The sequence below is a fragment of the Xiphias gladius genome, chromosome 9, assembly GCF_016859285.1.
Source record: "Xiphias gladius isolate SHS-SW01 ecotype Sanya breed wild chromosome 9, ASM1685928v1, whole genome shotgun sequence".
NCBI classification, from domain to species: Eukaryota; Metazoa; Chordata; class Actinopteri; order Istiophoriformes; family Xiphiidae; genus Xiphias; species Xiphias gladius.
Window position 1 is genome coordinate 23,355,719 of NC_053408.1, and position 27,494 is coordinate 23,383,212.

The 27,494-nt window shown below is 39.1% G+C and overlaps 1 protein-coding gene across 11 annotated transcripts in view; it reads right to left on the reverse strand.

The window, feature by feature from the left end:
- Nucleotides 1-27,494, reverse strand: part of jmjd1cb (jumonji domain containing 1Cb) — a 192,062-nt gene that overhangs the window by 69,395 nt on the left and 95,173 nt on the right. For 9 of the 11 annotated variants that reach the window (XM_040134589.1, XM_040134593.1, XM_040134587.1 and 6 more), the window contains exon 3: nucleotides 972-1,085. In XM_040134589.1, coding sequence (XP_039990523.1) covers nucleotides 972-1,085 — 114 coding nt within the window. Of the gene's footprint in view, nucleotides 1-971; nucleotides 1,086-16,427; nucleotides 16,525-16,628; nucleotides 16,895-27,494 lie in introns of those variants that run through there. The other 2 variants (XM_040134592.1, XM_040134594.1) reach the window with 2 other exon arrangements.

The window sequence follows — 27,494 nt, forward strand, 5'->3', positions numbered from 1 at the left end:
TCAAGGATTTTGTGGGAGGAGAAGCCACACTTGCAGATCTATTGGTTTATGATGACACCACCGAGGTCTTCCTCTCCCAGACCCCAGTGGCTCCACTCCAGCTTACACCTGCAATGCCTCTACTCCAGCCTGCATCTGCTTTACCTCCTCTCCAGCCTACATCTACAGCTTACACCTGCTGTGCTATGTCTCCAGTCTGTCAACCTTCCCTTTTCAGCCTCCAGCTGCTGTGCCTCTCCAGCCTACACCAGTGGGCTCTTTGCAGCAAATTGTCAATGATAATTCACTAATTTCTCTTCCTAGACCAGTGGATCTAACCATAAACAACACAGACAAAAATTAAATACACTTAAAGTCAGCTTATGTTTTGTCGTAACAAAAGCTTACTTAGACACAAGGAGATTGTGCTGCTGCAAAGCCAGTCTTAAACATCAGTTTTATTTTTCCAGGCTGTAGATCAGCATAACATAACGTGAATGGACCGTGTGGACGAATTGGCAGAGTACCAGGTAGAGCTTCCTACACAGATGGGCCTAACACTGAACAACCAGCAGGCCAGCACCATTGTGGGTCTGTGGCAGAATCTAGTACAATTTGATAAGGACAGAGTTACTTATGTTGCTCGGCATCAGGACAGGTTGTAGACAGAAAGCTTTAGGTCCCGCAAAAAGAAGGCGGTTTTCACTCCTGGTGTTGAGAGCACAAAGAGGTGTGTGCTGGGTTCAAGTGGCTCACCTGCTCAGTGGCCTAACTGCTGAAATCTTATTGAGACTCTTTGTGAGGCTTGCAGCATTCACAAAAGCCCCCCCCAAAATGAGACAGCACAGCATATCAAGATGGTCTCTTATTCTGCAGACTACCTTCATCCACAATACAATAAAGTGTACTAAAAGTGAAGGGTCTGAATACATTCTACATCACAAGGCCTCATAATCACTCGGTGTATTTATGAGCGTAAGCATGATTATTACCTGGTATGGGTGGTAGGTTGAATGGTCTGACAGGAAGTCCAGCTGTTGGTCTAACAAGAATTCCACTGCTGTTACTGATGACAACAGGCTCTTCCCCACCACTGGCTTAAACGCCTGCACACACAAAACATACAACATGTTCAGCAGAAACAATTGCACAGTAACATAATAATATCAGCAGGACAGCTTATTTCTATGAGCAATCTGATCAAGACATCACATCGGAATCAATTTTGGGTAAGTGCTTTGTAGAATTTATCAATTCTGCAATAAATATGTAATAAACAATACATGCATAATTTATTTTGGACCTTTGGTTCCCTATTAAAAAACTACAAACCAAAATTGAGGCAGAGGAAACAGAGAAATGAAGGAAGAGAGATGAATGAAAGATCAACATAAAAAAATAGAGGAAGGAAAAACAAGCAGAGGCATGATGAAGAGAAGCAGAGAGGGAGAGATAGGAAGAGGGAGGGAGGGGAAAAAGACAGAGAGCAGAGAACAGAAGAAGAGCTCCAAATTGGTGAATAAATTAATGAGCAGAGGAAGTCTGACAGTTCAAAGGCAGAACACTCGACTTTGAAGTTTCTTCTTTTAACCACACGCGCACACACACCAATGATGTCTGTCAGCCTGCGGTCTATGCTCAGCTGTGACTGCACATACAACACAGAGACCAGGCTATGCTGGCTTCCATATTTCCTCTTCATATCTATGTGTGCTGATTTGATTGTAATGCAGTCACAATATTTAGAGCTATATACATCATTATGCAGAGGTTATCTTAAGGCTTCTTCACTACCACATCACTTCTCATTTTGTATTTTACTGCCTGATGTCAGTCAATCCGTCCAAAAACAATGAACAATTGAAGTTGCAAGCAGCTTTGATCAGGCCCTCGCACTGTTGTGCACGTTGGAGTGGTGGCAGGATACCGGTTGACGCATCTGTGCATTTTTCTCAATCACTGGAAACTGTGCAAACAAGTAAGATGTTATTTCCTGCATGGAGTGCGTGGTGGTGGACATGACAATTGGCACATTTTGTATTAGTTCCTGTGTCCAGAGTGTGGGGCTAAACAACATGAACCAAACTGCATTATGTTGTTGTATATCAAGTGCAGACACGATCAGGAAACTTTCATGTAAATAAAATGTCACACAACACTTACTTCCTGTTGCGTAATGGTGGCACTATTACTGTGATTCAATATTGGCCTGCAGATGTCTTCAGACCAGGACTCTTATCAAACATGTGATATTTGGAAAAGATCTGATGATGTGGATTCAAGTTACAGCAGTTTCTTTTTCCATGTCAAAACATTGACATTTGCTGCACTGCCATGGAAATTATTGGAAATGAAAACTCAAAATTTTCACAATAAAACATTATTACGGTCTTGAGGACTTTCTGACCACGTCTGAGGTGGATTGGGTAAACAGGCCAGGAGGAGTACATCATAGTATGAAACACATCATTTTCTGCTGCCAACAGGTGGCGCTGTGACTATATCTGAATATTCGCATGTAGACTTTCGGCAGGGAGTCTTATTATACATGTGAAGTTTGAGGCAAATTAGACATTGTACATTTGAGTTACAACAACTTCCTAATTCATGGCTAAACATCAAAATTCATCGTGCCGCCATTCAACAAAAACTCAAATTTCGCATCGAAAAGGTCTTTAGATTGCACTGACCAAATCTGAAGTCAATCTGATCAGTTCTCTAGGAGAAATTTGTTAAAGTACCACACCTGTAAATGCCAAAAACTGAACCAAAATTGCACAGTAAGTTCAAAATGGCTGACTTCCTGTTGGGTAAGATATGGCTCTAAGAGACATTTTTTTAAGTCCTGGGATACTTCATGTGGGTACCAAATTTTGTACATGTAGGGGCTACTCCATTGAGATTTTGTATGGGGCGCTATCGAGCCATTTTGCCACACCCATATGCAAGACCCATAAAACATGAAAATTTTCAACACGTCTGATGCATGTTCTGAAATGAGTTTATGAGCACCTTTAGCCCCTCAAAAATGTGATTCATTTGTAAATAAAATATTATTAATAATTATAATAATGATATTAATGATTTTAATAATAAATTTCAGTTTCAATAGGGTCCTCGCACCAGTCGGTGCTCTGGTCCAAAATAAAGCTAGAGAAGAGAGGCACAGATGTAGGCAGTATACTGTATGTGTGTGTAGCGGGTGTCAGTTCGGCTACGATTTATGGTTACATAACAAGGTCAGTCTAATAGAGAAATTAGAGATTAGAGGTGAGAAACATGACTGCTGTAACATCCCTCCCTGTCAGAAACACACGCCCACAGGAGGCAGGAGGACATTGTGCGTGCAAGCAAAACATGATAGCATGCATGTTTGCAGCTCTATTTCTGCCTTACTATACATATCACATTTTCAGCCTACAGTGGCAGGATGTAGCCAGCAGCCCAGGCCACCCTGCTGGACATTATTTTAGAAATTATTGGTATTTATTTTGGTAAGTGTCACTTTTGTCTGCCTTTGGCAGTGGACCGAGTTTTAACTAGTGTCCCAATCTGGAGAATCATTAGCACACCTCACTAACAGTGAGTATGTTAACATACACACCAATACCCCACTTTTGATTCATGACATGATGTTTATGTGCATAACCAGTTTCCGACTTTTATTTTACGCAGATAGCACATTTCCATGTCACAGTATTCAACGTCAATCTAAAGTAGTCAGTATACTCCACCAGAACTGCTAGTTGGATGGTCAAACAGCTTTGACAGCCTCCCCCCCAAAAAAAAAAAATTTCCAAAAACTGATTTTAAACTGTGACTCTCTATTTGTGCAGAGGGGAGAAAGGAGCCAGGATTTGAACTTCTCTCTCTAGCTTGTTTTTTTCTCCCATTTCCGAGTGCCCCGCTATGAATGTCCTCCAGGACAGACCGTTTCCATATTTTATAGCCATATTTTAACAATATAATGTCTCCCACCCCTCCACAACAGCCTGCTTTTCACTTTGCCTTCCAGTGTGGCTGTCATACGAACTAGTTCTGATCGAGTATACCAAGCCCAAAGTACTTCAGTCTGTATATCCGAGATTCTCAAAACCCTGATAACGGTACATTCAGACAGATTTTAGCGCTGCGCACAAAACACACAGCCCCTTAATTCTTTTGGAAGAGGCCAGTCGATCAAAGAAGCAGGGGTGCCAATGCAGAGGGTTCAGGAAAAAAAGGCAGTCTCATGCCAGACCACAATAATATCTGATAAGGGGCTGCTCCTTGTGGATCGCTTTGTACCACAAACACTCTATGTCTACTGTTTATCTGGCAATCGTCACTAAAAAAGATAAAATAACTTCCACTGTGATAACTTTCCACTTGTAAAATCCTTGCTCATAATACTGTAAACTACTGGGTGGTTTTGGTCTGAACGCCCACTATCTAGGTACTGAAATCAGGATTATATCGTTTACATGTGCATACACGAAAGGGATACTCAGAAAATCTGATCATAACCGGGATACTAGAGTAAACACACTCAAAGCGAGTAGAGATTTAAAACACAGAATAATAACAATTGAACACTTTTCCATTCCAAGGGAAATTCTCACACATAAATTGATCATTTGCAACCCTAATAGCTGTTTATTCTTCGAAGTAAATGAAACTGTATGCAACAGTCTGCTGAGTCTGTGTGATCAGCCATCAGAGGAGGTGAGAGTCTCCACTGTACATGCTGCTCTTACAACCTGGATCCATTATAGAGGCATGATGGAAAGAATTATGAGAATGGCCACCACTAACAGCACGGATGCAGGGCAGAGACAGTGCAGAAGCATGATGGAACTTTGACAGGGTTTACAGCATGTTAATACAGAACACATGAAGTAGGCTTGCTACCATGGCGACCACTGAAGGCACAGTAGACTGGTTAACCTCTGTAGAAAGGATACATGACAGACCATGGGAAAAGAGAATGGCTCAATTCTTTCTACATACAAATTTCTGGATAAAAACATGGTGGTAAATATGCTAATGTAACATAACTGCAGATCCCAGAACAGATTCTAACTGCAGACCCATCACAACATCATCATTTTAACTAACTGGTCTAAATGAGTCTAAAGCATTTTCCAGCTGCGTGTGTGTTCTGGGGGCCTCATGTTTTATCTGGCGAACACTGAGCAGTTGAAAAAATGCTCTGGGGTACCTGGAGTTATTACATTATTTAACAAATATTTCACTTCCAGCAGATAATGATATTTGCAGCTTTGTCTCGGCAGTCCAAGCCAATACAGATAGAAACTTATATAGGCCTTTAAGAAAATAATGTCCACTGACTATCTTCTGGCAGAAATTTTATCTAATAGTTTATGTTCAAAATTTTCCTCCATCCACGCATAAAGACAATGAGATGTGGTTGAAAGCTCTGTACTGTGAGTTAAGACTCAGTCATGAATGAACTCATCAATACCGTAGTAGTTGACAAAATAATCTTAATTCAAGGTCTACTTACTATCTTTTTATGAAGCTTTCAACCACATGTCACATATCTTCCACAGCAGATGGAGGCAAAATCAGTATAAAAACACCATCCCCTGATGAAAACCTTGAGACATAGCTGAAAGTTCCACCAAAGCTGGTAAGCGGACCTTGAGTTGACATTATTTTGTCAAATCACTATTTCAAAGTTAAGACTGACAGTATATCCTTTACCTTAGAAATAGCAGTTGTCAGTCTGGATCTTCTTCAACAGAGAGAGTTTGCTATGTTATCAAAGAATTGCAGATGTTCAAATTTCCATTTCCATCAAACTCCATCTATTGAGGAAGATCATGTGATACAACTGAAAGCTCAACAACTACATTAGACTAATGGACCTTTTGATGAGACTGTTTTTGTCAACTGCTGTTTCCATGGGCAAAAATAAACTTTCACTTTATTATACAAGCCTGCCTCTGTTAGGTCTGTTGACAGCAAGGAAAACAAAAGAGTAGTTGGCAGGATGAATGAATTTCAGTAATGATTCATTTCATGACTCACTTTATTGTGTACTGGCTACTTTATCTCAAAACTAGCGGTCATAGCTTTGATTGTTAGTTATCTGATTTCCATCTTTTTTTGTGTTTACTATTAAATTTGTAAATTACAATTTAATAACCAAATAAAGACCATATTTGTCAAATCCTGACTTTTGCTGAGTCATAATAGCATATGATAGACATAAAAAACTACAAATAAAATAGCACAGCAGGAAGTTCATTTAGGTACATAAATACTCATTTTGTTTAGTGAAGCAGATGATGGGCAGACTTGTACTGCTAAACCTGTTCTTAATTCATCTAGGCCCACAGAAACATGTAAGTAGATGGTCAAAGTATGAGACCTCACAGTACTGGATTTAAGATATTTGATATTGAACATCTAAACCCAACAACTTCATACATAGAGCAGGTCTGCCATCTGTGGATCACTACTCTGATCCTTCTATCTCTCAGACTGAAAGGAAATTACAGTTCCTCCATCCCCTCTAAAATGACTTGTCCACATACACCCCCCCCACTCAACTACAATTAGGTTACATCTGCCACAGTGTGCAGGGAAAAGCATTCTATCACTGTGTATTTCCAGAAAGGCAGCAGGAGAATGGAACAAATGAGAAACACGTTCACCTACTATCAGAGAATCTACATAGAAATAAATGCACACTTATGTCTCCATAAAGAGAACAGAAGATGTAATGACAAAGCATATTTCCATGCACACAAAGACACAAGCACACAAGCTCCCCAGCAGTATTAACATCTGAAGAGGACAGACACAGAAAAATGCCATTATAATAAAGTAGATCACTCTCCATGAACACACAACACATCCTCCATTGCCCTGTGTGTGTACACACACTTATGTTTGCACATGCATGTGTGTGGTGAATAATTGATCAGGAGAGGTGCAGCAAAATGTAAAGGAAAGACAAAGACAAAGACACACACACACACACACACACACACACACACACACACACACACACACACACACACACACACACACACACACACACACACATTAAAGCGTTGTCATCCAGGAGGCCATTATCTGATGAGGGTCAGATAGAAAGAGGGAGAGTGACATGAACAGACAGAGTGTGAAGGTGTTACATTTGCAAATCAGTTTGGATACACATCTCATAAAAATACCAACAGAAGAAGCGTTTTTGACACATTTGACAAATTAAGAGACAGATGGGAAGCTTTTTTTCTACTGCTTGGTGTAATCTCACATGTAGTTCACTGTCAGGGTGATGTGGGTGCTCACCCTAGCCCCAGGATGCCAGAGGGTCGTTGCATGTGAGAAGAAAACGAAATTAATCAGGAAGGTCATTTGATTAACTAACGCAAGTAGAACACCCACTACTATGTACATTTTGATGGTTATGTGTGTAATTAAATTATCATTAGAGAAAAGCCTATTTTGAGAAAAATAACCATGTGTAGTTTATTGATCAGTATGGGATGTCAGCTACTAAAGCAGGTATCTAACTGGTTAAATTCACATAGGCCCTGTTCAGACCTGGCATTAACATGCGTCATGTGTGGTCTGATGACAAGTGGACAGCTCCAAGTACAGGTGTGAATGCACCCAAGCCGCATTGAGGACACATTTAGATCCAATCGCTCAGACAACATTTCAGTGTGATCTAGGGTGCATATGGCCACATTCTTTAAGCAGTGTGTACATGAATGTGTCCTGGGCCACATTGAAGGACCGTCTACAACTGCCATCCTCTGCGTAAGCAGTTGTATGTACTCATTCCCAAACAAATACAAGTCATACAAATTGCATAAGCTGTCGTTGTCCATTAAGTCTGAAAATTTCAAAAAGACCATAGAAATACATTACGATATATAACATCTTGGGCGATTTGTTTTGTCTGGAACACGCCGAGGAATAGACCCAGTCTGTATTGTTTTGATTTGCTTCTTTTTCCTCTTTTAATTTCTGGGCAAAGGAAGTGCATTGCTGCCTCTTGCCAGTTAAAAACAACAATGCATTTGGTCTTCGCAAACGGAGTTGATGTACGTGTGTATTTGCATATAGAGCAGGGAAGTGAGATCCGATCATAAGTGGTCACCTGAGATGCACTTAGAGCTGTCCACTTGTGAACGAATGACCCAAGATGCTAAAAATGCCAGGTATGAACAAGGCCACAGATTTAGGGTCAGTGTTTTGCTCTAGGCTAGGAATCGGTTTGGCAAAAAGAATCACCAGTGCAACATGATAATATTTGGTGGAAAGGGGCCCATCGAGCAGGGCAGCTAAAGAAATGTGAACAAAGAAAAGGGATACAAGAGACATGACATTACTACAAACCATAGCAACATCAGCAGCTGTTGTAATAAAGCAAAGGAAATATATTTGGATTGTGACTACAGGAAAGTACCAGCAGTTGAAAGAAGTAAAAACAGAGAGCTGAAGCGCTACAGTAGCTGGAAGATCAGAGAGGGCAGGAGTAGAGAGAATCAGAAAATTTGATTATCTATTTGGCCGAGGACAAACCAAGAAAAAACTTCTAAACATGCCGGATGGATTTATATATTAAATCACTGACCCTATTGCTATACAAGTGAACAATGAGAAGCTGGTGTGTTATTTATGGCAGGATTGAGAATGGACACTATGTCATTGAGTGTCATAGTTCTGCTGTAGCCTGCTGTTCTATTGATATGGTTATTGTTGAATAGGTATTTGAAGTAAGGATGCAACTAATGATCACTTTTATTATTGATTAATCTGCCATTTTTCCAATTAATCAATCGTCAGATAATGATTAAAAAAAATGCCCAGCTATTTCTTGTTGGGTGCGTTGGAGTAGACAAATGCTCCTGCAGCCTTCAACTGTTTAACTTTCTATTACCCCATAAGTTCAATTCGACTTGCCTTCAATTGGATGACATCAATATTTTAAGCAACATAGCACTGAAATATGGCAGCCAAATCAACCAAACAAAGAAAAAAAGATCAGAGCATCAAATCCGATCCCTCTTTGGAAGCTAACAACAAACTCATCATGGTGACAAGCATCAGCCTCTTAAAAGAACACCAGAGAGCCCTCTACGCTGACTTTAGGGCCTTCATCTTGACACTTGAGGCAAAGCTGAACTGCATTCAAGCTACAGTGTCAGATCAGGCTCTGAAGATTGCTTTACTTGAGTCCAGTGCCAACCTACAGGATGAGTGCCTGCTAGCTCTGGAAACAACCTGTGCAATATTAATGGATCGCAATGCTAAGTTGCTAGTCAAAGTCACCGACCTCAGGTCCCCTAAACCGGATTGTGACATCAGCCAAAGTGAGCAATGCAAGGCATTGTGGGATTTATGGACATGGAAGCTATGGCAGAGGTCGAGTAGTAATAGTATTGTAGGTAGATTTTGCGGTGGTGCTTATATTATCCAAATTAAAAACACGGTGGAATGGTGAATGCTTGCTGTATATTCAAATGCAATAACCGTTCTCACGCTTCCATCTTGGAAGCAAAACAATAGAACTCATGTTCGTTTGTTTACGGCAATTTCACACAGATAAGTTAGAATCGAAACACATTAAGTGGTTATGTAGTTTGTTACGGTTACCGCTAGCTGATGGCGTAGGATTGTTGGGTTGTTGCTATACAGCTAACTTTGGAAAACAAGCTGGCTGCATAGCTACATAAATAATCAAAGAAATTCTGTCTGTTTTTTCCTGGCAAACCAGCCCATGAAATGCTAGAGTGGCATCCTGTCTGGGTACTGTCATTTTACCTCGGGCACATAGAAATCAAAGAAATGCACACTGAGCAGTTTAAACGGAGTACAAAGAGACAGCAAGCTCTCACAGGGAACAACACTGCACCTGCAACACCACTGGATCTAGCTGGCCTGATCTCAGAGATGGATGAAGCTGTACTACCTGATGTAGCTGCACAGAAGTCACAGATTGATTTAACTGCAGCAAAGGACAACACTGGAGAACAGCAGGAATATAGTTTTTGTAGCCACAGGCATGCTAAAATTAACCGCTTGGAGGAGAACAGGATACTGAACACAGAGCTTTCCTAAAACAAGATGGATGGGCATTTCTTGTTAGATGATGACGTGAAGATCAAGTACTACACTGGGCTTTCGTATTTTGCTGTTGGGATGGGTGTGCTGATGCAGCTTTTTCGCTGCCTACCACAGACAGGCCGAAAACTTTCACCTTTTTAGATGCTTGTCTTACCTCTGATGAGCCTGAAGCTGAATCTGCCAACCAAGCACATTTCACACCTCCTCTGTACAGACCAAAAGACTGTGTCCACCACATTCAGAGATACCATAGGTGCAATGTTTACACATCTCAGCCCTTTGGCACACTGGCCAGAGAGACACTGCTTGCAAGGCAGCATGCCACATCAGTTAGAGCAGGCTTTTGGCAATCGTGTTGCAGTTATTGTGGACTGCTTTGAAATTAACATCGAGAGAGCATCAAATCAGACAGCTACTGTAGAGCACAGACATTTTCCCACTAGAAACACAAGCACACCCTAAAGTATCTCATTGGCATTGCACCGCACGGAGCTATCTTTTTCACTTCCAAAAGGTGGGGAGGTCAGTGACAAGCAGTGGCCCCTTCATAAACTATTGCCTGGAGACTTGATGTTGGTGGATCATGGATTTGACATCAGGGATAGTGTCGAACTAATGTGTGCAGAAGTGAAAATCCCTGCATTCACATGAGGACACTTTCAGCTGGATGCAAAGGATGTGGATGAGACCGTGCCAGTGGACATGGTGCTCCCATGTGAAGGCGAGGACATGATTTTCCTTGACAAGATGGTATCTGTTCTGTGCCTTGACTAATATGTACTCCAGTGCTGTAATGAATCCATAAAGCATGACATAAACCATATGAACTGAATATGAACTGCATATGCTGTTTTAAAGGCATTATTCATATGTAGCATACCACGTGTTACCATAATAAATGATGAGAAAACTACTTCAAATCTGAATCTATTCATTTGTCTAACATTCTACTAATAAATAGTAAAATCTCTCCGTCTGTCATTCTGTTTGTCCTTCAATTTCCCAACAACTGCTGATTCAATCGATTAACTTCTCGTGTATATCGCTGAGGACAGAGAGGAAGTAGAAATATTAAACAACAATTGGTTAGAACTGCAGTAACTCATCCACGCAGCCGACGTCATTGTTTAGACAATATCGCAAAGAAGGCTGCGTCCAGTCAAAGCATGAATTCACTGGAAAACATGCGGCAGCTACAAAAACTCATGCAGGATCATCTAAAGTGTGGGACTATTTTAGACAGAGACCCAAGCTCTGCAAATTGGAAATGGCACAGCAGTACAACTACTATGCACGGTCACTTGAAGCAAAAGCATCTCACAGTGCTTTGTTTAAGACGCAGCAACAGCAAGACTGCACTGTTTTGTTTACTTGTTATCCCCACGGTAGCATGATGTAATTCGATTATTAACAGGTGGAACAAGTCGTTTATGCACCGCTGCTGTTATGGTAACGTAACGTTACACAATGTGTCATCTAATGTTGTTATTCAGCCATTGTATATTTTCTGTTTCCTTTAGCGGTTACGTATGAGTGAGAGGATGGCTTCAACTAACGTTACAGATGGGTTTCAATGGTTTCAAATATTTTCCTTGCTGATGCAAAAATACATTTGCCAGTGATTTTCTTAACTGCATATGACTCCAGGGATGAAATAAATCTGTCATACACTTTTTAAGTTGTAAGTCAAGTTCTTCAGTAAAAATACTGATTGTTGCCAGTTTATAAGTTACAACTAGATAAAACTGTGTTCCTAATATTTTGTCAACCTTAATTAATACATATGGGATGAACAAAATATTAGGAACACCTCTCAGTATAACTCAGTACAGTTCAACAGCACCACAAATAACAGCCTCCTAATGACCATTAAAATAAATGAACACCTCTTTAAACAGATTCAATAAACTCAGATTCATTATAATCCTCATGAAGGGAGGATTTATGCAGTCCTGTTGTATTATATACTGCATTAGTTTCATCTAGGTGTATCTAATGAATTGGCAAGTGAGTATGTGTTATAGCAGTCCTTACTGCTGTAACACATACAGCAGTACGTGTTACAGCACACACTGGTTACTGACAAATAGGGTCTATTATTTTTTTTAATATCACAACACAGGAGTGATGTGGAAATTATTTGATGATTACATGATTGAATGAAGTATTGAACTATTAATGAGATAACAAGCATGTTTTGAACAGACACTGCACTAGGTATTATTGATTAGTGCAATGCTTAAGTAAATATTTGCGAAGTTCACAGTAACAATTTAGTCCAAATCCAACAGGTAAAAGAAGTGGCACTGTAATATGTAAATAAAAGAAAAAAGTAAATATTAAAAGAAAAAACACTGCAAAAATACAAATTAAAGACACAAACTATTGAACAAAAAAGTGTCAGTTCAGAAATCAATAAGAGAAATATTAATACAAAAACACACTTGTGCTCCAGTTTCCTAAACTGTGTTGCTGGCTGATAAGAAAAGGCTGAAGCTAAGCTTATTGCTGGAAAGGCTGGAAACTAATCTGCAATGGTGGCATACATTTGTATGGAGTAGATGAAGTTGTCTGAAGTGAAAAAGGGCTGAAGGATCCAAAAATCTGCTGGCCAGTATTAATTCTAATAGAATAATATATATCCTCACAAATACCATCATTTATTTTGGTTTACACTGTGAAAATCTATTGAAATAGAGTCTAAATTACAGAGAAATAGCAATTTGTCTGTGTGTGTGTGTGAGACACAAATAATTGCAAATCAACATAATGTCCTCTGAAGTGATCTTAACATGATTTTGTGTGTGTGTGTGTGTGTGTGTGTGAGTGTGTGTGTGTGTGTGAGTGTGTGAGTGAGTGAGTGAGTGAGTGAGAGTGGGAGTGAGTGAGAGAGAGAGAGCGAGAGTGAGAGAGAGAGTGTGAGTGAGAGAGAGAGAGAGAGAGAGAGAGAGTAGTTGTGTTTTGACAACTCTAGTCATTTACCATCAAAGCAATACGCAGATGAGATCACAACCTGTCTTTGTGTGTGTCCGCATCACCACATTGTCTTTACTCTGAGAGTTTAACTGTTACCTTGCAACATCTGGCAGCTGGTATCAATGAATAAAATAAGGTCCAAACAATGTATTTTGTAACGCTATGAATTCTACCCATCTTAATGAGCTTTTGAATCGAGCCATGTCCTATCCTAAATATAAATCCAAACAACAACAGATAAAGAGAACAGTTGACTTAACATTTAGATGCAAACATTCATTAGTTCATTAGATCCCTAATTAGGAGCGCTGGGAAGACCCCCACCCTCCACCAGACACTCCATGCCCAAGGACAGGCTCTCACTCCCATCTGGGGACCTCCAGAAGGATCCTATGCGCCTGGTATCTAGTCTCTGACTGTCTCTCTCACATTGAACACATCTTTAACTTCAAACAGCAGCACTCATGAACACCTGTTGCCTTCCCTCCCATCCCAACACACAGTCAGATACACAGTCACACGCACGTCCCCTAGGCTGAAGATTTTCTATAGCATCTCTGCAGCATAGGAGTTATCTGATCAGGGCTTGGCTATAAAATATAGCAGCCAAAATGACTGTCAGAAATTAAAAATGAACCCAAACCACTTTAAACCCCTGGACTTGAAAACTCCCCACTATACATTTGATTCCTAAGCCAGAGAAGGTCACAGCTGATGCAAACCTTCAAAGAAATATTTCTTACCTTGACTCCACATTTTCCAAAGTCAGGACTTCAAATGTTAGATATTCCCCAGATGTTATCCCCAGTTCCGCCATCATCCTCCCCATTTTTTTTTTTTGTTTCTTCCCTTTGCAATGCGTACCATGTAGTTTTTTATCTAGCTTTTCTTTCACATGGCCCGACTGCCAAAAAGTCATACACATGACTAGAAACTAAGCATTTTTTGACTGGCAAATTTCAGCTCTACCTGCTTACTACTGCACTGCTTTTTTTTCATGAACAAAAAAACCATAACACTAATAAATCAACAATATGAACGAAAAGTAGCGGCAGTAGGCCAAATAATATATTTATGCATATGACAATTTTTCAGTATTTCAGTCTAGTCTAGCTTTTGCATTTTACTTAACATATATTTTAGTTACATGCAAATAGCACTGGAGCCCTCTCTTGGTCCTGGGCTGCAGTAACGTACAAAAGCCATTTCATGAGAGATACTATCAGTCGATTATCAGTCTCTAAAAACTAGTACTAGTAACTATTACCTATTACAACACCTAGTATTACAACACCTCTCTCTATCTAGTAGATACTAGATAGAGAGAGTACTTTAATAATCCCAACGGGAAATTAGTTTTAGAGTTCAGAAATTCTTCACTGTCTTCACAGACCAATGGAACCGACCAACCCCGTTATGTAGGCAATGATGTCACTCCAAAATGGCAGCTCACTAGCTAGATAGCTAGGAAGAAATTACAAAAAAAAATAGTCTTATCTGTGGTTTTAACTTTCTTAAATAATATTTTAGGCAAGGTGGTTTTTCTAATATATTTGGGCACTACCAGTGCCAAAACATGCACGTTTCATGTCCCCTTTGACCTTAAACCAAGTCTTCATCCTAAAATTTAACCATTTACATTCTGAGGACTTTCTTTTGTGTCCCCAAAAGGAAGATTAGTCCCTAGAATGTGACTGTGTAAACAGTTTTATGTCCCCACAAATACAGCAATACAAGCCCCTTTTTGTTAAGGCAAACTAATTAATTCAATTATAATTAACTTATCAATAATTTTGACCACAAATCTACTTTTCCAAGGTAGTGTTTCAAAGAATAGCATTTTATTTCATGTCAAGTCTTTAGTGTGACAACAACAGCTCATTATGTACAGGTACAGCCATATAAGGGATGAATGACACATCACAGCAGAATGAAATGAAATGTGTTTCTGCCTGTGCTAGGCCCTCCATCAAGCAGCCACCATTAAGCTGGTGTACTCTACAGGGAACCAACCAGCATCTGGAGTTCTATTCCAAACAGCTACTGCAGGTCGCAGCTCAATCACTGGGAGACAACCTATGTCCTACAGTCCTGCATAGAATCAGACAAAACAAACTTTAACTTTATCCCAATGAAAAATGGTTCTAAAAAATTTGGTTATGTTATGTTGAAAACCAAATAGTAGAATTATTCAGCTGTTAATGAGGTTCATCAGACAGAGCTCCAAAGAAGATGCCTCATCTTTTCCAAAACTGCAAATTTGTCAATCATACACATTTTAATAATGTGTGAAGAAAACAGTCAAGACAATTGTGTCATTTGCCTAACATAAAAGTGCATCAACACAGAACTGAGGTCATAAACTGGGCACCCCTGGTCAAAGTTTCTGTTACTGTGAATAATTAGAGTGAGTAGAAGATGAACTGATATCATAAAGGCACAAAGTTAAAGGTACCAAGTAAGGTGATTTTCATAATTAAAATCAGTGGAATTTTCCTTGAAAGTCTGTATTAAGTGAAAGTGCACGACTAAGTTGTACATCTTGAGCTACACAAAATGCATTAGCTTTGCAGGTGCATAGTCTCATGATAGATGTGTCTATGACCTCTCAAAGCTGAAGAAATCATGATATAAAAGCCAGCAGATATTATAAATCAAAACTATCAGAGAAACTGAAATAGCCATTACTGTGAGCCATGTTCAGGGCTGAGTAATATCCCACATAATTAGGAATCAGACACCCTGCAAACACACCATGTACTGAGACATGATATGAATGACCACCTAAACTCAGGGAGAGATAGAGGTAACGTCTCCTAATCAAAACACAAAGTCAAGTAAGCTTGAGATTCCAAAGCAGAGTTTGAGAAAGATTTTGTTTGCTGCTGTCACATATGAGGCAGAGGGAAATGGAAAAATCTGTATCACAGAAAAACACATCTGAGGAAAAGAACTGAACATAGCAAGAATTACAAATGAGTTTGGAAAAAACAAATGGATAATCTAGAATCCACAGGTGCTATTATTATTTATCATTTACAGTCTGCAAGATTTTTGACAAGCTATTACATTTTTTCTCCTTTTGCTCTACAACAAACACTACATAGTATTACAAGCTATAATTTGATAAAGCTGTAGTACAGATTATGACTATATTTTTAGTAGGAATGTAGTAAGGTGGTATAGAAGAAGCAGCTAGATTACTACACAAATAGCATCTTATGGGAGCTATAGTCTACACACCCTACTACACACACACACACACACATACATACCCTACTACACACACACACACACACACATACACACACACACACACACACACACACACACACACACACACACACACACACACACACACACACACAAACAGAACCTACATGTCGACTACGAGGACAGATCAGATCAGAACAACCGACGATTCTATTCTGGGAAATATCCACAGTTCCCAGGCAGTTTGTCACTTCAATCCATTCAGTCTCATGGATCAGACTCAGCTCTGGTTTTAAGTGAAAAAAAACGACGAGTCTTAAAAATATTGAATGCGAGGAAGAGTGGATGATATAAAACTGTAACATTACCTCTCTCCTCCGTCTCCAAACAACATCAAGAAGCAACGGCCCTGAAGAAAAACACTTGACAAAACTATCTTTGATCCAACATGCAGGGAGAGAGATGGAAAGAAAGAAAAAAAAGGATGATGAGGGTAAAAAAGGCAGACAGAGAGAGAGAGAGAGAGAGAGAGAGAGAGAGAGAGAGAGAGAGAGAGAGAGAGAATGTGTGGTTTCCTCTTGTGGTAAGAAAAGACAGATGGCCAAAAGGTAGAGAAAGCAGAGCAGAGGGCGAGCTACACAGCCGACATTTTAACTGCTGCTGACGCTAGGAGGGACAAAGAGAGGGAGGGAGGGACAGAGGCAGGGCTTGCCAACACACACTTCCCTTCTCTCTCTCTGTGTGTGACGCAGGTTTGTTTCTTGTTACTCACCATGCTGTCTGACTTGCTCTCTCTTTCACTTTCTCTCCCTGCCTCCCTCTCTATATCAATCAGTCACCCTCCCATTCCTCCCCTTCTCTGATCTTTTCAATTCAGGTTTATTGAGTCATTCCCTTACAAACACTTATATAAATAACTCTGTATTAAGACATAGAAGTAAAGGAAAGACTGGAGTATATTTTACAGTTTATAATAATAGTATTTAAATGAATCTTCACACAACTAGTTGAGCAACAAATGCTTAAGCAGAGCTGGATACCACAAACCAAGCCTGATGCATTTTAGAAAAAAGTCCTGTGGACTGATGAAGTTAAAAATAATGAGCAAAGGTATGTTTGGGCAGAATTTCATAAACAGAAGAACACATCTCCCACTGTTAAGTACGGGGGTAGATCAATCATGCTTTGGGCTTGTGTTGCAGCCAGTGGGGAAGAATGAATTCAATTAAATAACAGCAAATTCTGGGAGCAAACATCACACCGTCTGTAAAAAAGCTGAAGATGAAAATAAAATGACTTCTACAACAGGATAATGATCCTAAACACGCTGAAGCTGAAGGTTTTGCCATGGACCTCACAGTCACCTGACCTAAACATAATGGAAAATCTGTGTATAGACCAAAAGACTGCTTGCAAGACAGGGCAAGAATCACACAGACCTAGAAGCCTTTGGCAAGGAAGAATGGATGAAAATCCCCCAACAAAGAATTGAAAGACTCTAAGCAGCTACAAAAAGTGTTTAAAAAGTGAGACTTGCCAGAGGGGGTCTTGCTAAGTATTGACCATGCAGGGTGTCCAAACTTTTTTTCAGGCCGGTTTCCTTTTTTGTTATTTTGAAACTGTAAAAGATGGAAATAAAAAAGTAATCCTGCTTAAAATATAAAAGAAATGTGTCATCTTTTACTCCATGCTTTTTGGGGATCAGTTCACCTTCTACTCACTTAACTATTCACAGCAACAGAAATTTTGACCAGGGGACCAAAACGTTTTCATGCCACTGTATTCTATATTTCACACTGTCCAGTAATGTTAAAGGGGCAGATAAAGCTCACAGCGCGAAACCAATTCATTACATTGATCTAATACGTTTATACAATTGTGTTATTACAGTCTAATAAATTTTTTTATATTAACATGGATGAAATGACTATGTGTAATGTGAAAAGGGCTGTGATGTACCCACAGAGAATTAACATCAACTCTGCAGTTCCCCTCAGGTCTACTGGGCCTTTAAGCCTCTACTATCTCTTTGTTTTGGTTTTATAGCACACAAGTTTACTGTTTGTTCAGTTTCAGAGCTCTCATCCGCCTGGTTTCCAGCAGCAGCAGGCAGCTATTTTCAGTGAAAAAGCTCTTATAAACATGCTGTCCACTACCTGCCCAGCAGCAAACAGCAGACAGACACTAGATAAAATTGTACATCTGTGGCCTTCTTAAAACTAGTTCTAGCACTCACCATGTAAGGAAGAATATCTGCTAGTTTGACAGCTGCTGGTTTTGGTGAGCTATGTGAACAGCGTGAGCAGCTTGATGCTCAAAATATGACATGTCACAAGGTTTCAGTCCATTCAGTACTATTAATAGTTTTGGATTTAACAATTTGCCATTAAGTGTTTTCCTTGTATCTACAGAACATAGAAGGACAAAGTGTTGAAATATTACAGGTTTACAGAATAAATAAATTTAAAGTGTCATAAACAAGAACTCCCCATTTAACTGTCACGTCCTTCTGAGGTCAAAGTATTTTTAGCCACAGTCAAACAGTCAGCACACTTCCTCTGAGTGATTCTGAAAAACACTGACTAAATGTATTGGCCTAGTATGCCTTATGATTAAAGGAAAGCTGACAAAAATAATGTATGCAATCATAATTCATCCTCATTCTAAGAAAATCTTTACAGTGACCTTTCATCTAACAGAGATCATTTCAGTTGTGCTTCAGATTTTGATGATGCATGCATACAGTAACATCAAGGAAGGTTGCATCATTCACACGAGATGACATGAAGATATCAAACCCACAGTTCATGTTGGTTTATCACAGTGTGACAGATTAATAATAATAATAATAATAAAGTTGATTTATATAGCACTTATCAAAATCAGAGATTACAAATTGCTTCACAAGAATTAAACAACAAAACACACACGACAAACATATGCAGACAAATTCCTCAAAATTGAGGGAATAAGGTATGGAAAACACATCTTCAGAAGCAAAACAATCAAATTAAAGAAACAAATATGAAATATAAAAAATATATGAAATATTTAAAATAGATAATTCAAAAGCTTTTTAAAGGAAATTTGTTTTCAAGATTTAGATTTGGAAAGTTTAAGTTCATCGGGCAGGTTAATGTATGTCTTTGCGTTGAATTGTGGTAAAACACAAATAGCACAGTCAAAATCCTTGTTGTGTACTGTCACTATGGTTACACATTGTTCTTGTCTGTCATAACATTAGCCGAGGGGAGTGATTATTATTTATCAGCCTTGCTAAAACCACCGGTACACTGCTGTAATCCAACCTCTGAAGCTGAGGGATATTTAGTTCTCTTTAATGGACATACCCACTGTATACAGTCAGTGCTGGGCTGAATGAAGGATGAGGAAAGTACTGAAATCACAGAATCAACGGTGAAGTTTCTCAGTTAAAATGGCACTCCACCATTTTAACATTGTATTCCTACAACACTGTCAGATGCATGATGGACATTTTTTAAATGGCACCTACAACTCAACTGCAGACTAAGTCAAAGATTTTAATGTGTTATGCTAGTTGCAGCTAATGTAGCCTGGAGCCTGTAGCCGCAAGCAGAGATGAGGAGAGAGCTACAGAGGTCTGGTAATTTCCCTTCTTTCTAACTCCACACCCCCAAATTTTTTTCCTTTTCAAACTTGTAGTCTTCAGACCCAACCCACGCTGACTTTTATCATGGGGACATTTATCAGACTTCACACACCTCCCTCTGAACACACTAAAGGCTTTATACAACTTTTTTCACATATGCAGTAATACTCAACAACACCTGGAAACACACTTTGATGTGGAAAATTGGTGGAGTTCCCTTTTAAGGTATGACTAGAGGTGGTTTAAAGCTCCAGTTCCAGAGAGACATGAAACTATTTAGCTTGCCAGCTTATGATTCACTCTTCACACCGGTATTAGATGATCATAGTAGAACCAATGTGGCATCACGTGTTTCTGTGGGGTGTACTGAATTGGGAATGTGTTAACTGTCCAGATACTGTGCCAGTCGTTTGAAGTAGTTAGATTGATTTTTACTGGTACATAAAGGTCTCCCAATCCAAAAAAGCCATCAAAAATTATCCCGATATTTACTTATTTTTTAACTGTCAAAATGAGAAAAGGCTCGGCCTTTGTATATTATACAAGGGCATCACCTCAATGGACAAAAACAGAAGAAATCATACACAATAAGGCAACACTTGATAAAAACTCAAGCAGAAATCGATATTAAGTGGGTCCCAATATCCTAGCATTGGTATTCATGCCCGCACACTTGTCTCATCCATATATACAGCCTTTTTAGAAAAGGTAGGACAATAAAGTTTGATTATTGAAGTTTCTCTCTGTATTATGGATATATGCCTTAAATGATGAGTAAGTGATTCTAGAGAAAGACTTGATATTTGAACCCAAAAGCAAAAAAAAATACACCCCTACCTCCAGTGCTCCTTCAGAAGCTCCACCCCATCAAATTCATGGACACGCATTACTAAGGCAACGACACAATGGCAGAATCCAGAGCGTCTTATACGGCATGGAAGTGAATACTTTCTTATAGCTGAAGCAAAACAAACCTGATAATATAAAATGTCATCAAACGAGATGCAAACACAGCATCCGAAAAACAACGGAGTAAAAACTAGCAAAATTTAGTTGTTTAGATTGATTTTACAAAACTACAGTGACAGAAGAGAGAACCACAGATTTTTAGATAAGCCTACACGGAAGGTAACTTTACATGGCATAGCCTTTCTAATTATGCATCAATCCAAATAAATCCACTTTGCTAGCATATGTCTGTTTTTAGGTGTTTGTGGCTATAAAAACCTGTCCGCGTTCATGGACAAATACCATGATATAGAGCAAACAATGAGTCAGTAAGCTGTGGCTACAGTTGCTGCTGCAAATTATATTGAGTAACAATGAGTCAGTAAGCTGTGGCTACAGCTGCTGCTGCAAATGCAGAAAGGTCGAGACGGTTTCCCAGAGCCAGCACACCAGCTGCAGACAGCAATACACACAACTCTCCTGCCACTACAGCAACAACAAATCTTGGCAAACTAGAAAGTAAACAGAATATCCGTGGGCAAGTAGTTAACGTTACCGGACGCACAAATGTGAAACTGGTACCTGAACTTACCAGTTGGGATCAGCTATCACAAACATAATCAAACGGGACAAAACAATACTGAACTACCTGCTCTATCTCTTTAGTCCGTATCTTTACCGGATTAGTCCAGGGCTGAATTTCTTTCCCACTCCAGCCATGGAGTCTCCACCGTTGGAAAGCCTCACTGATGTTAACGCAGGTCTTCCCCCTCGCCTGACTATAGACCTTCTTTTTCAAATTTATTTTCCTCAGACCTTCTCCTCTAAGGCCGTTTCTCGCCCATCTTTCTTTCTCTGTTGTGTAGGACATTAGCATGCGCTCATATTCCTGTCTCTCTTGCTCCCAATGCCCCCTTTTATCCCCTTCATTTACAAAATGAAAATGGATTTTAAAACTCAATTTACCAGTCCAGACAACTGACTTTCCATTCCTCTATCTTTCATATTACTTATTTATTTTTCATTTGATGATGAAAATTGTAATGTAATTCATAATGTACTGTAATTGTAATTCATTTTTATTCATTGCTTTGTACTAAGAAAACAAAAATAATCAATAATTATGTTTCATTACAATTTTGATAAAATTAACATTGCCACAGTGAAATTATAAGTTTGCCATAACAAACTGTATTCATTACCAAATAATAATGAACAAACAGAAAAGGGTAAGACAAGTATTTAGATGACTGCATATCGTTTGGTTTTAAATAGAGCTGGCTGCCCAACTGCTGAACTCTGACATAGACACACATATCCTAAGCAGTCACCGTTGACCTCATCAGCTGACCACAGACCAGCTCTAATTAATCTGTCCATCACTCAGCAGATTTACAGTCTGTTACTGTAACAGTACACACACAGATACACAGACACACACACCGAGTTGTGCAGTAATATTCTGTGGTCCATCTGCCACATGCAGGATTAAAGCTACATTCACACATTTTCACATACACACACACACCTGCTATAAATTCTGCATCACAAACAATAATATATACATTAAAATGGCAACCACTTTGACCATTTCAGCAAACAGCTAAATTTATAGAATGTGAGGAATGCATGTGTGCAGTGGTAGTGATAGGTACGTAAGACATTTATGATGTACTCTCCATTTCATCTAATTTTCTAAACTGGCATCAAAAAATGGAGGCCTTAAAGAAGTCTGAACTAAACAGAGTGAATTACAAAATAGATAAAACACTTCCTGTGTTCTGCTGATACTGTTTGTTTGTTAGAGGCCTGCTTCGGTGCAGGGAGACATGTTGTTTTTCAGCACATCTTGCTGCCATTAAGGTAAGCTATAATTACACATGCACACACACATACAAGGGAGACAGGAGATTACACTAGCACAGCTCCAGTTGCTCAAGGGGAGAGAAAGAGGTTGAGACAGAGGAAGAGATGGGGGTTTGTATTTTTTTTAACCCAATTTTCACCAAAACTACATCTCACACTGTTGACTGGTTTCCTTTCTGGCTGGCTAACAAGACTATGAGCAAGGCCACAAGGCCCAGACTGCAGTGGGTATACAGTATGGCTATAAATATACTCCATAACTACTCACAGCAGCAGAGTATAAGGCAGGCTGTGTTATAGATAAACTACAATGGTGGCTACAGTTGAGACAAACAGCCTTCAAAGGCGAGAGCTACATGTGATAAGACTCACTAACACTCCCTCACTCTCTCTTTCTTGCTTTGTTCTCCTGTCACCATAAACAGAACCAGTACAGTTACAGATAACAAGATGTCTGCTGATATCTATTTGTGAGTTTGTGTTAGTCTGTGCTTGTATGTGCGCTCTATTTCATTTTACAAAGTGGGCCATTGTTGCTAGGTAACATAGCAGGACTTGAGTAGTCTGTAGCCAGGACAGAGAAAATTCAACAAAGATATTACACTCTCGCTCTTTCATTCTACTTCTATATCACTGACTCTCTTTCCCTCTCCTCTCTCAATCATTCTTTGTCTACCTTTTTCCTCCCATTTTCTGTGATGAAGTTAAGAGGACCACAATAACTTCAGATTCAAATAGTGCTTTAACAATATAATGGTAATTCATTTCCAAATGCTTATTTCTAATCAAACTCTCTGTCAGTGGTAGAAGGCTCATTCAATTTATAATCAGCAAGCAATGTGTTGAGTTTTTACACTTACAGTTTTGGCAATGTAAAATGTCATCTTAAAGGAACTGAAGTTTACAGCCAAGGAAATTCAGGCAAAATGTTTTGCATCAGCTTCATCTGAAGATATCAATTTCATCTTCTGCCCATGTCCATGACGGTCTGCCTGTAACCCAAAATTTATGACTTTGTCAACCACATGCACCAACTGCACGTTTAAATACAACCACCTTTGCAGACACTTTATGCTGTATAAACAGAACCCCAGAGTGTTTGCTGTCCATATCTACGTCTATTTTTGAGCATATCTGGCCCTTAAACATTGACACCTTCCTGTGTGTAGTGTGGGCACTACCCACAGTGGAACATGAAAACAACTATAATGCTACAATTTAAAGGGGAACTCCATCAATTTTACACATCAAAATCTGTTTCCGGCTGTGTGGAATATTAGTGCATATGTGACCTAAAGCCATTAGGGTCCCCAAAGGAAGCTCTGTGAAGTCTGATAAATGTCCTCAAGTGAGTGTTGGTTGGGTCTGAAAGCTACAAGTTGAAAAAGTAAAAAAATCTGTGGGTCCTCATCTCTGCTTGAGGCTAGCCGTTTGTGGCTACATTAGCACTACTAGCATAACAAACCCCAATCTCTGATTAAACTGTTGGTCGAGTTGCATTGTGGGTAATGTGGGCACCATGTTTTGACAAGAAAGAAGAATGTGTGAAATGTGCAGCATCGATTTTAAGTCTTTTTAAAAAACTGTGCATCGTGAGTCCGACAATAGGATGGAGTACTCTCCTAAGACCTGCAGACAGATGGACATAAAGATTGAGTGACTAATAAAAGGCTCATATCCTACAGAGTAAAGTCTGTCAGTTTTTACCCATCTAGCTAATGTTCAATGGAAGATCTGGGATATCTGGGCTGATTTTGCAGGGGTCTCCCATAGTGGTATGATTATAATAGCAATGTAATAGCAATCTCAAGATATTTCAAGTCAAGTCATTTCAAGTTTATTACCAACATATTCTTTTGGAAGTAGAGTGAAGGTGCTACAGTAGAGTCTGATGGTGCAGCACTGCTGTTCTTTTTTTTGAGAGAAACCCTGGGGACTGGATTCTAATTTGACTATGTTGCTTGCACAATAAACAACTAAATGTTGGTCAGTTACAGCCACATTGCACGCTTCGCTGTACAAAGTGCCCTCTGGTTTGGTTCACAAAAAACAAAAGAACAAAAAAATCTAAAATAATTTAATCTACAACAAAATATCAAGTGTTTGGTGTGTGTTCTTATCATGGTGGAAAACTCTAAAACAGCTTTTAGGCCATCGCCATTTTCAAACCGATGTCGTAATGATGATTTCAACAATATGTAATCAGTCAAACTGCATCAAATCCATCACATCTGAGATTTGAAACAATGGTCCTTTTTCAGGCTGACATACTTGTCTTAATCTAACATCTATTAATACAATTCTCATTTCTCATTCTCTCTGTCACTTCAACCAGAGAGACTAATAGGATGCCAGTCTCACCAGCACGTGTGATCTGAGAATTTCAGAGCTGAGGATGATGACACTTCATACACATTGACACAGACTGTATTTATATGTTAGTCTCTGTTGCTGTAGAGAAAAGAGGAAAGATCCTGCAACTTTAAAGTGTTCCCTCAGCATTCTAAAAAGAGTTTTTCCGGACAGTGACAAACACAGCTTTCCACTGACCCAAATACCACCAAAGAATATAATGTCACCCTCCAAAAATTGGCATGTTTAACAGAAGACATAATTGTTACAGACCTCTCCTGGGAAATCTTTGTCAGATTTGAATTTACTTTGTATTCCCTCTTAACATCCATGTACAAGGCACTGATAAATACTGTTTCAATCATGCAGTTTGATTCCTCTTGACTACCAAAAAGTAACACAACAAAATTCCATTGGGTTATCAAGCAGGCCGCTATGCGTTGGTGCTTTCCTTATACAATTAGTAACTTTTGGCCATCAATGATTGGGGGGAAGAGTCTTCTTGTCATCAGTTTGCCCCTTGTTAGCTAAGCTCATATGTCCAATTACTAAAACAATAGCAGCATTGTACTGAACACCTTCTTTCTAGGAATACATCGGTACACATCTTATTTTTGGTGTTTTGTTAATTTAAGAAAAATGAACTGACTACAAGTTACTGAATATGCATGACACCTTTATTTTCAATAAATACAATATATTGGAAAGCTGTTTAAAGTAAAGATATGGTCACTGTGCCATTTTTGGATATCAATTATGCAATAGTGTGTGAGCTTTGAAGATCACAATGAGGTAAAAAGGACCACTAAGACTGACACATATTTGCATACCAAGACTCTGCTAAAAAATCCTGCAGCATTACCATCTCCTTTAAGAATTAACTTCAGATTTGGGAACCAATTAACTGGTAACTCCTAAGGCACGATAAGGTATGATTTACTATTCTAAACATGGTTGTCAATTACGACAACTGATAATGGAGCACTTGGACAGCCTTAACCTTTCACAACAGTAGGACACTTTAACATCTACATGTATTCACTCCCTCTGCATCTCATTGAGGTCAGCTTGAGCACAGTGAATTAATCATAAGGCATTTGGTTTGTTTGAGTTAAGCTGTGAATAGGATTACGTGACACTCAGTGAGTCATTGTATATCTGATTATAGACATGAGTGTATTCAGCATTGCCATCTTCAATTAATCCTGCCTACCTGCAACCTGATCAGTGTACAGTACATTCATCAGAATAGAATAAAAATGTTGCTGTTAGAAAATCTTCTAACTGGCATGAATCATTTCATAATTTTATCTCAGCGGTCATTTTCCTATGATTGGGAATATGAGTAAAAACTAAAAAACAAATTCTACATGCTTATGAATCACAAATCATCACAACTGGGAGATTTGTTTTAGGAAGATATTTATAGCATCTCTTCAGGGATACTTGCATGAAATCTTCTGTGCTGTGCTGGCAGCAGCTACAGATAAAACCTCCTCAGGAATTAATTTCTAAAAAATACAGAACATACACACACTAACACACTATAACCTTCAGTTCTCGACATAAACAAGATCTGTGAAAAACAGCTTCTCGCTCTCCCCGTCTGTCTCTCACGCTGTCTGAAATTAGGACAGAGCAATGCCAGATAATATTGGTGTGTAGCAGCCAAGCTCTAATTGGCAGGTATCGGTGCAAAATGTGCTCACCATACCTGGCTTGTTAGCATAGCTTGTTAACTAGCTAATTAGCCAGCTAATGATTTACCCTTGGGTTAGCCTTAAAGCAAGATGCCCAGCTTTGCTAAAGATGCCAACAGGAGCGTATGCTTGCTACAGTTATTGAAGCACCGAAGTCAAAACTTAATAGTGTGTAAGTGTTAGAAGTTATGGTGGTGATGAAACTTTTGAACAAAACGCATCTTCTGTGAGGTTGGAAAATTACTAATTACTAGCTAACATTATGCAATGTTAAGATTAAAATTTGCCATACGGGCAATGTAACGTTAACATAACATTAATGCTAGACTTGGCTGGGTACGTAAAAAAGTGACTAACTATTTGCAATTACAATAAAGTGTGTGAAACTTTAAAATATTCATGTCACATTTCAAGATTGTTCCAGTAATAAAATTAAGCTAGATGTTTTTTTTGTTATTTTTATTAACATTACAACTAAAACAGGCATGTTAAAAGTATTACACTCCAGAAACTGACTAATTGTGATTGGCTGTAGGCTGAAACTGCCATATGTGTTTCCTTTAAAAGACCCTCACAGTTTGGCCAAGTCAGTTCCAGTAATGCTGAAGACAAACTGTGTATTGACAACTTTGACAGCAAAAGGTCATATGAGAGAAGGCTAATGAACATCTGCATTAGGAGCCAAGTATGTTTTATTAAATATCATATATGCTTTCCTCCATTTCCTGTGATTGTAT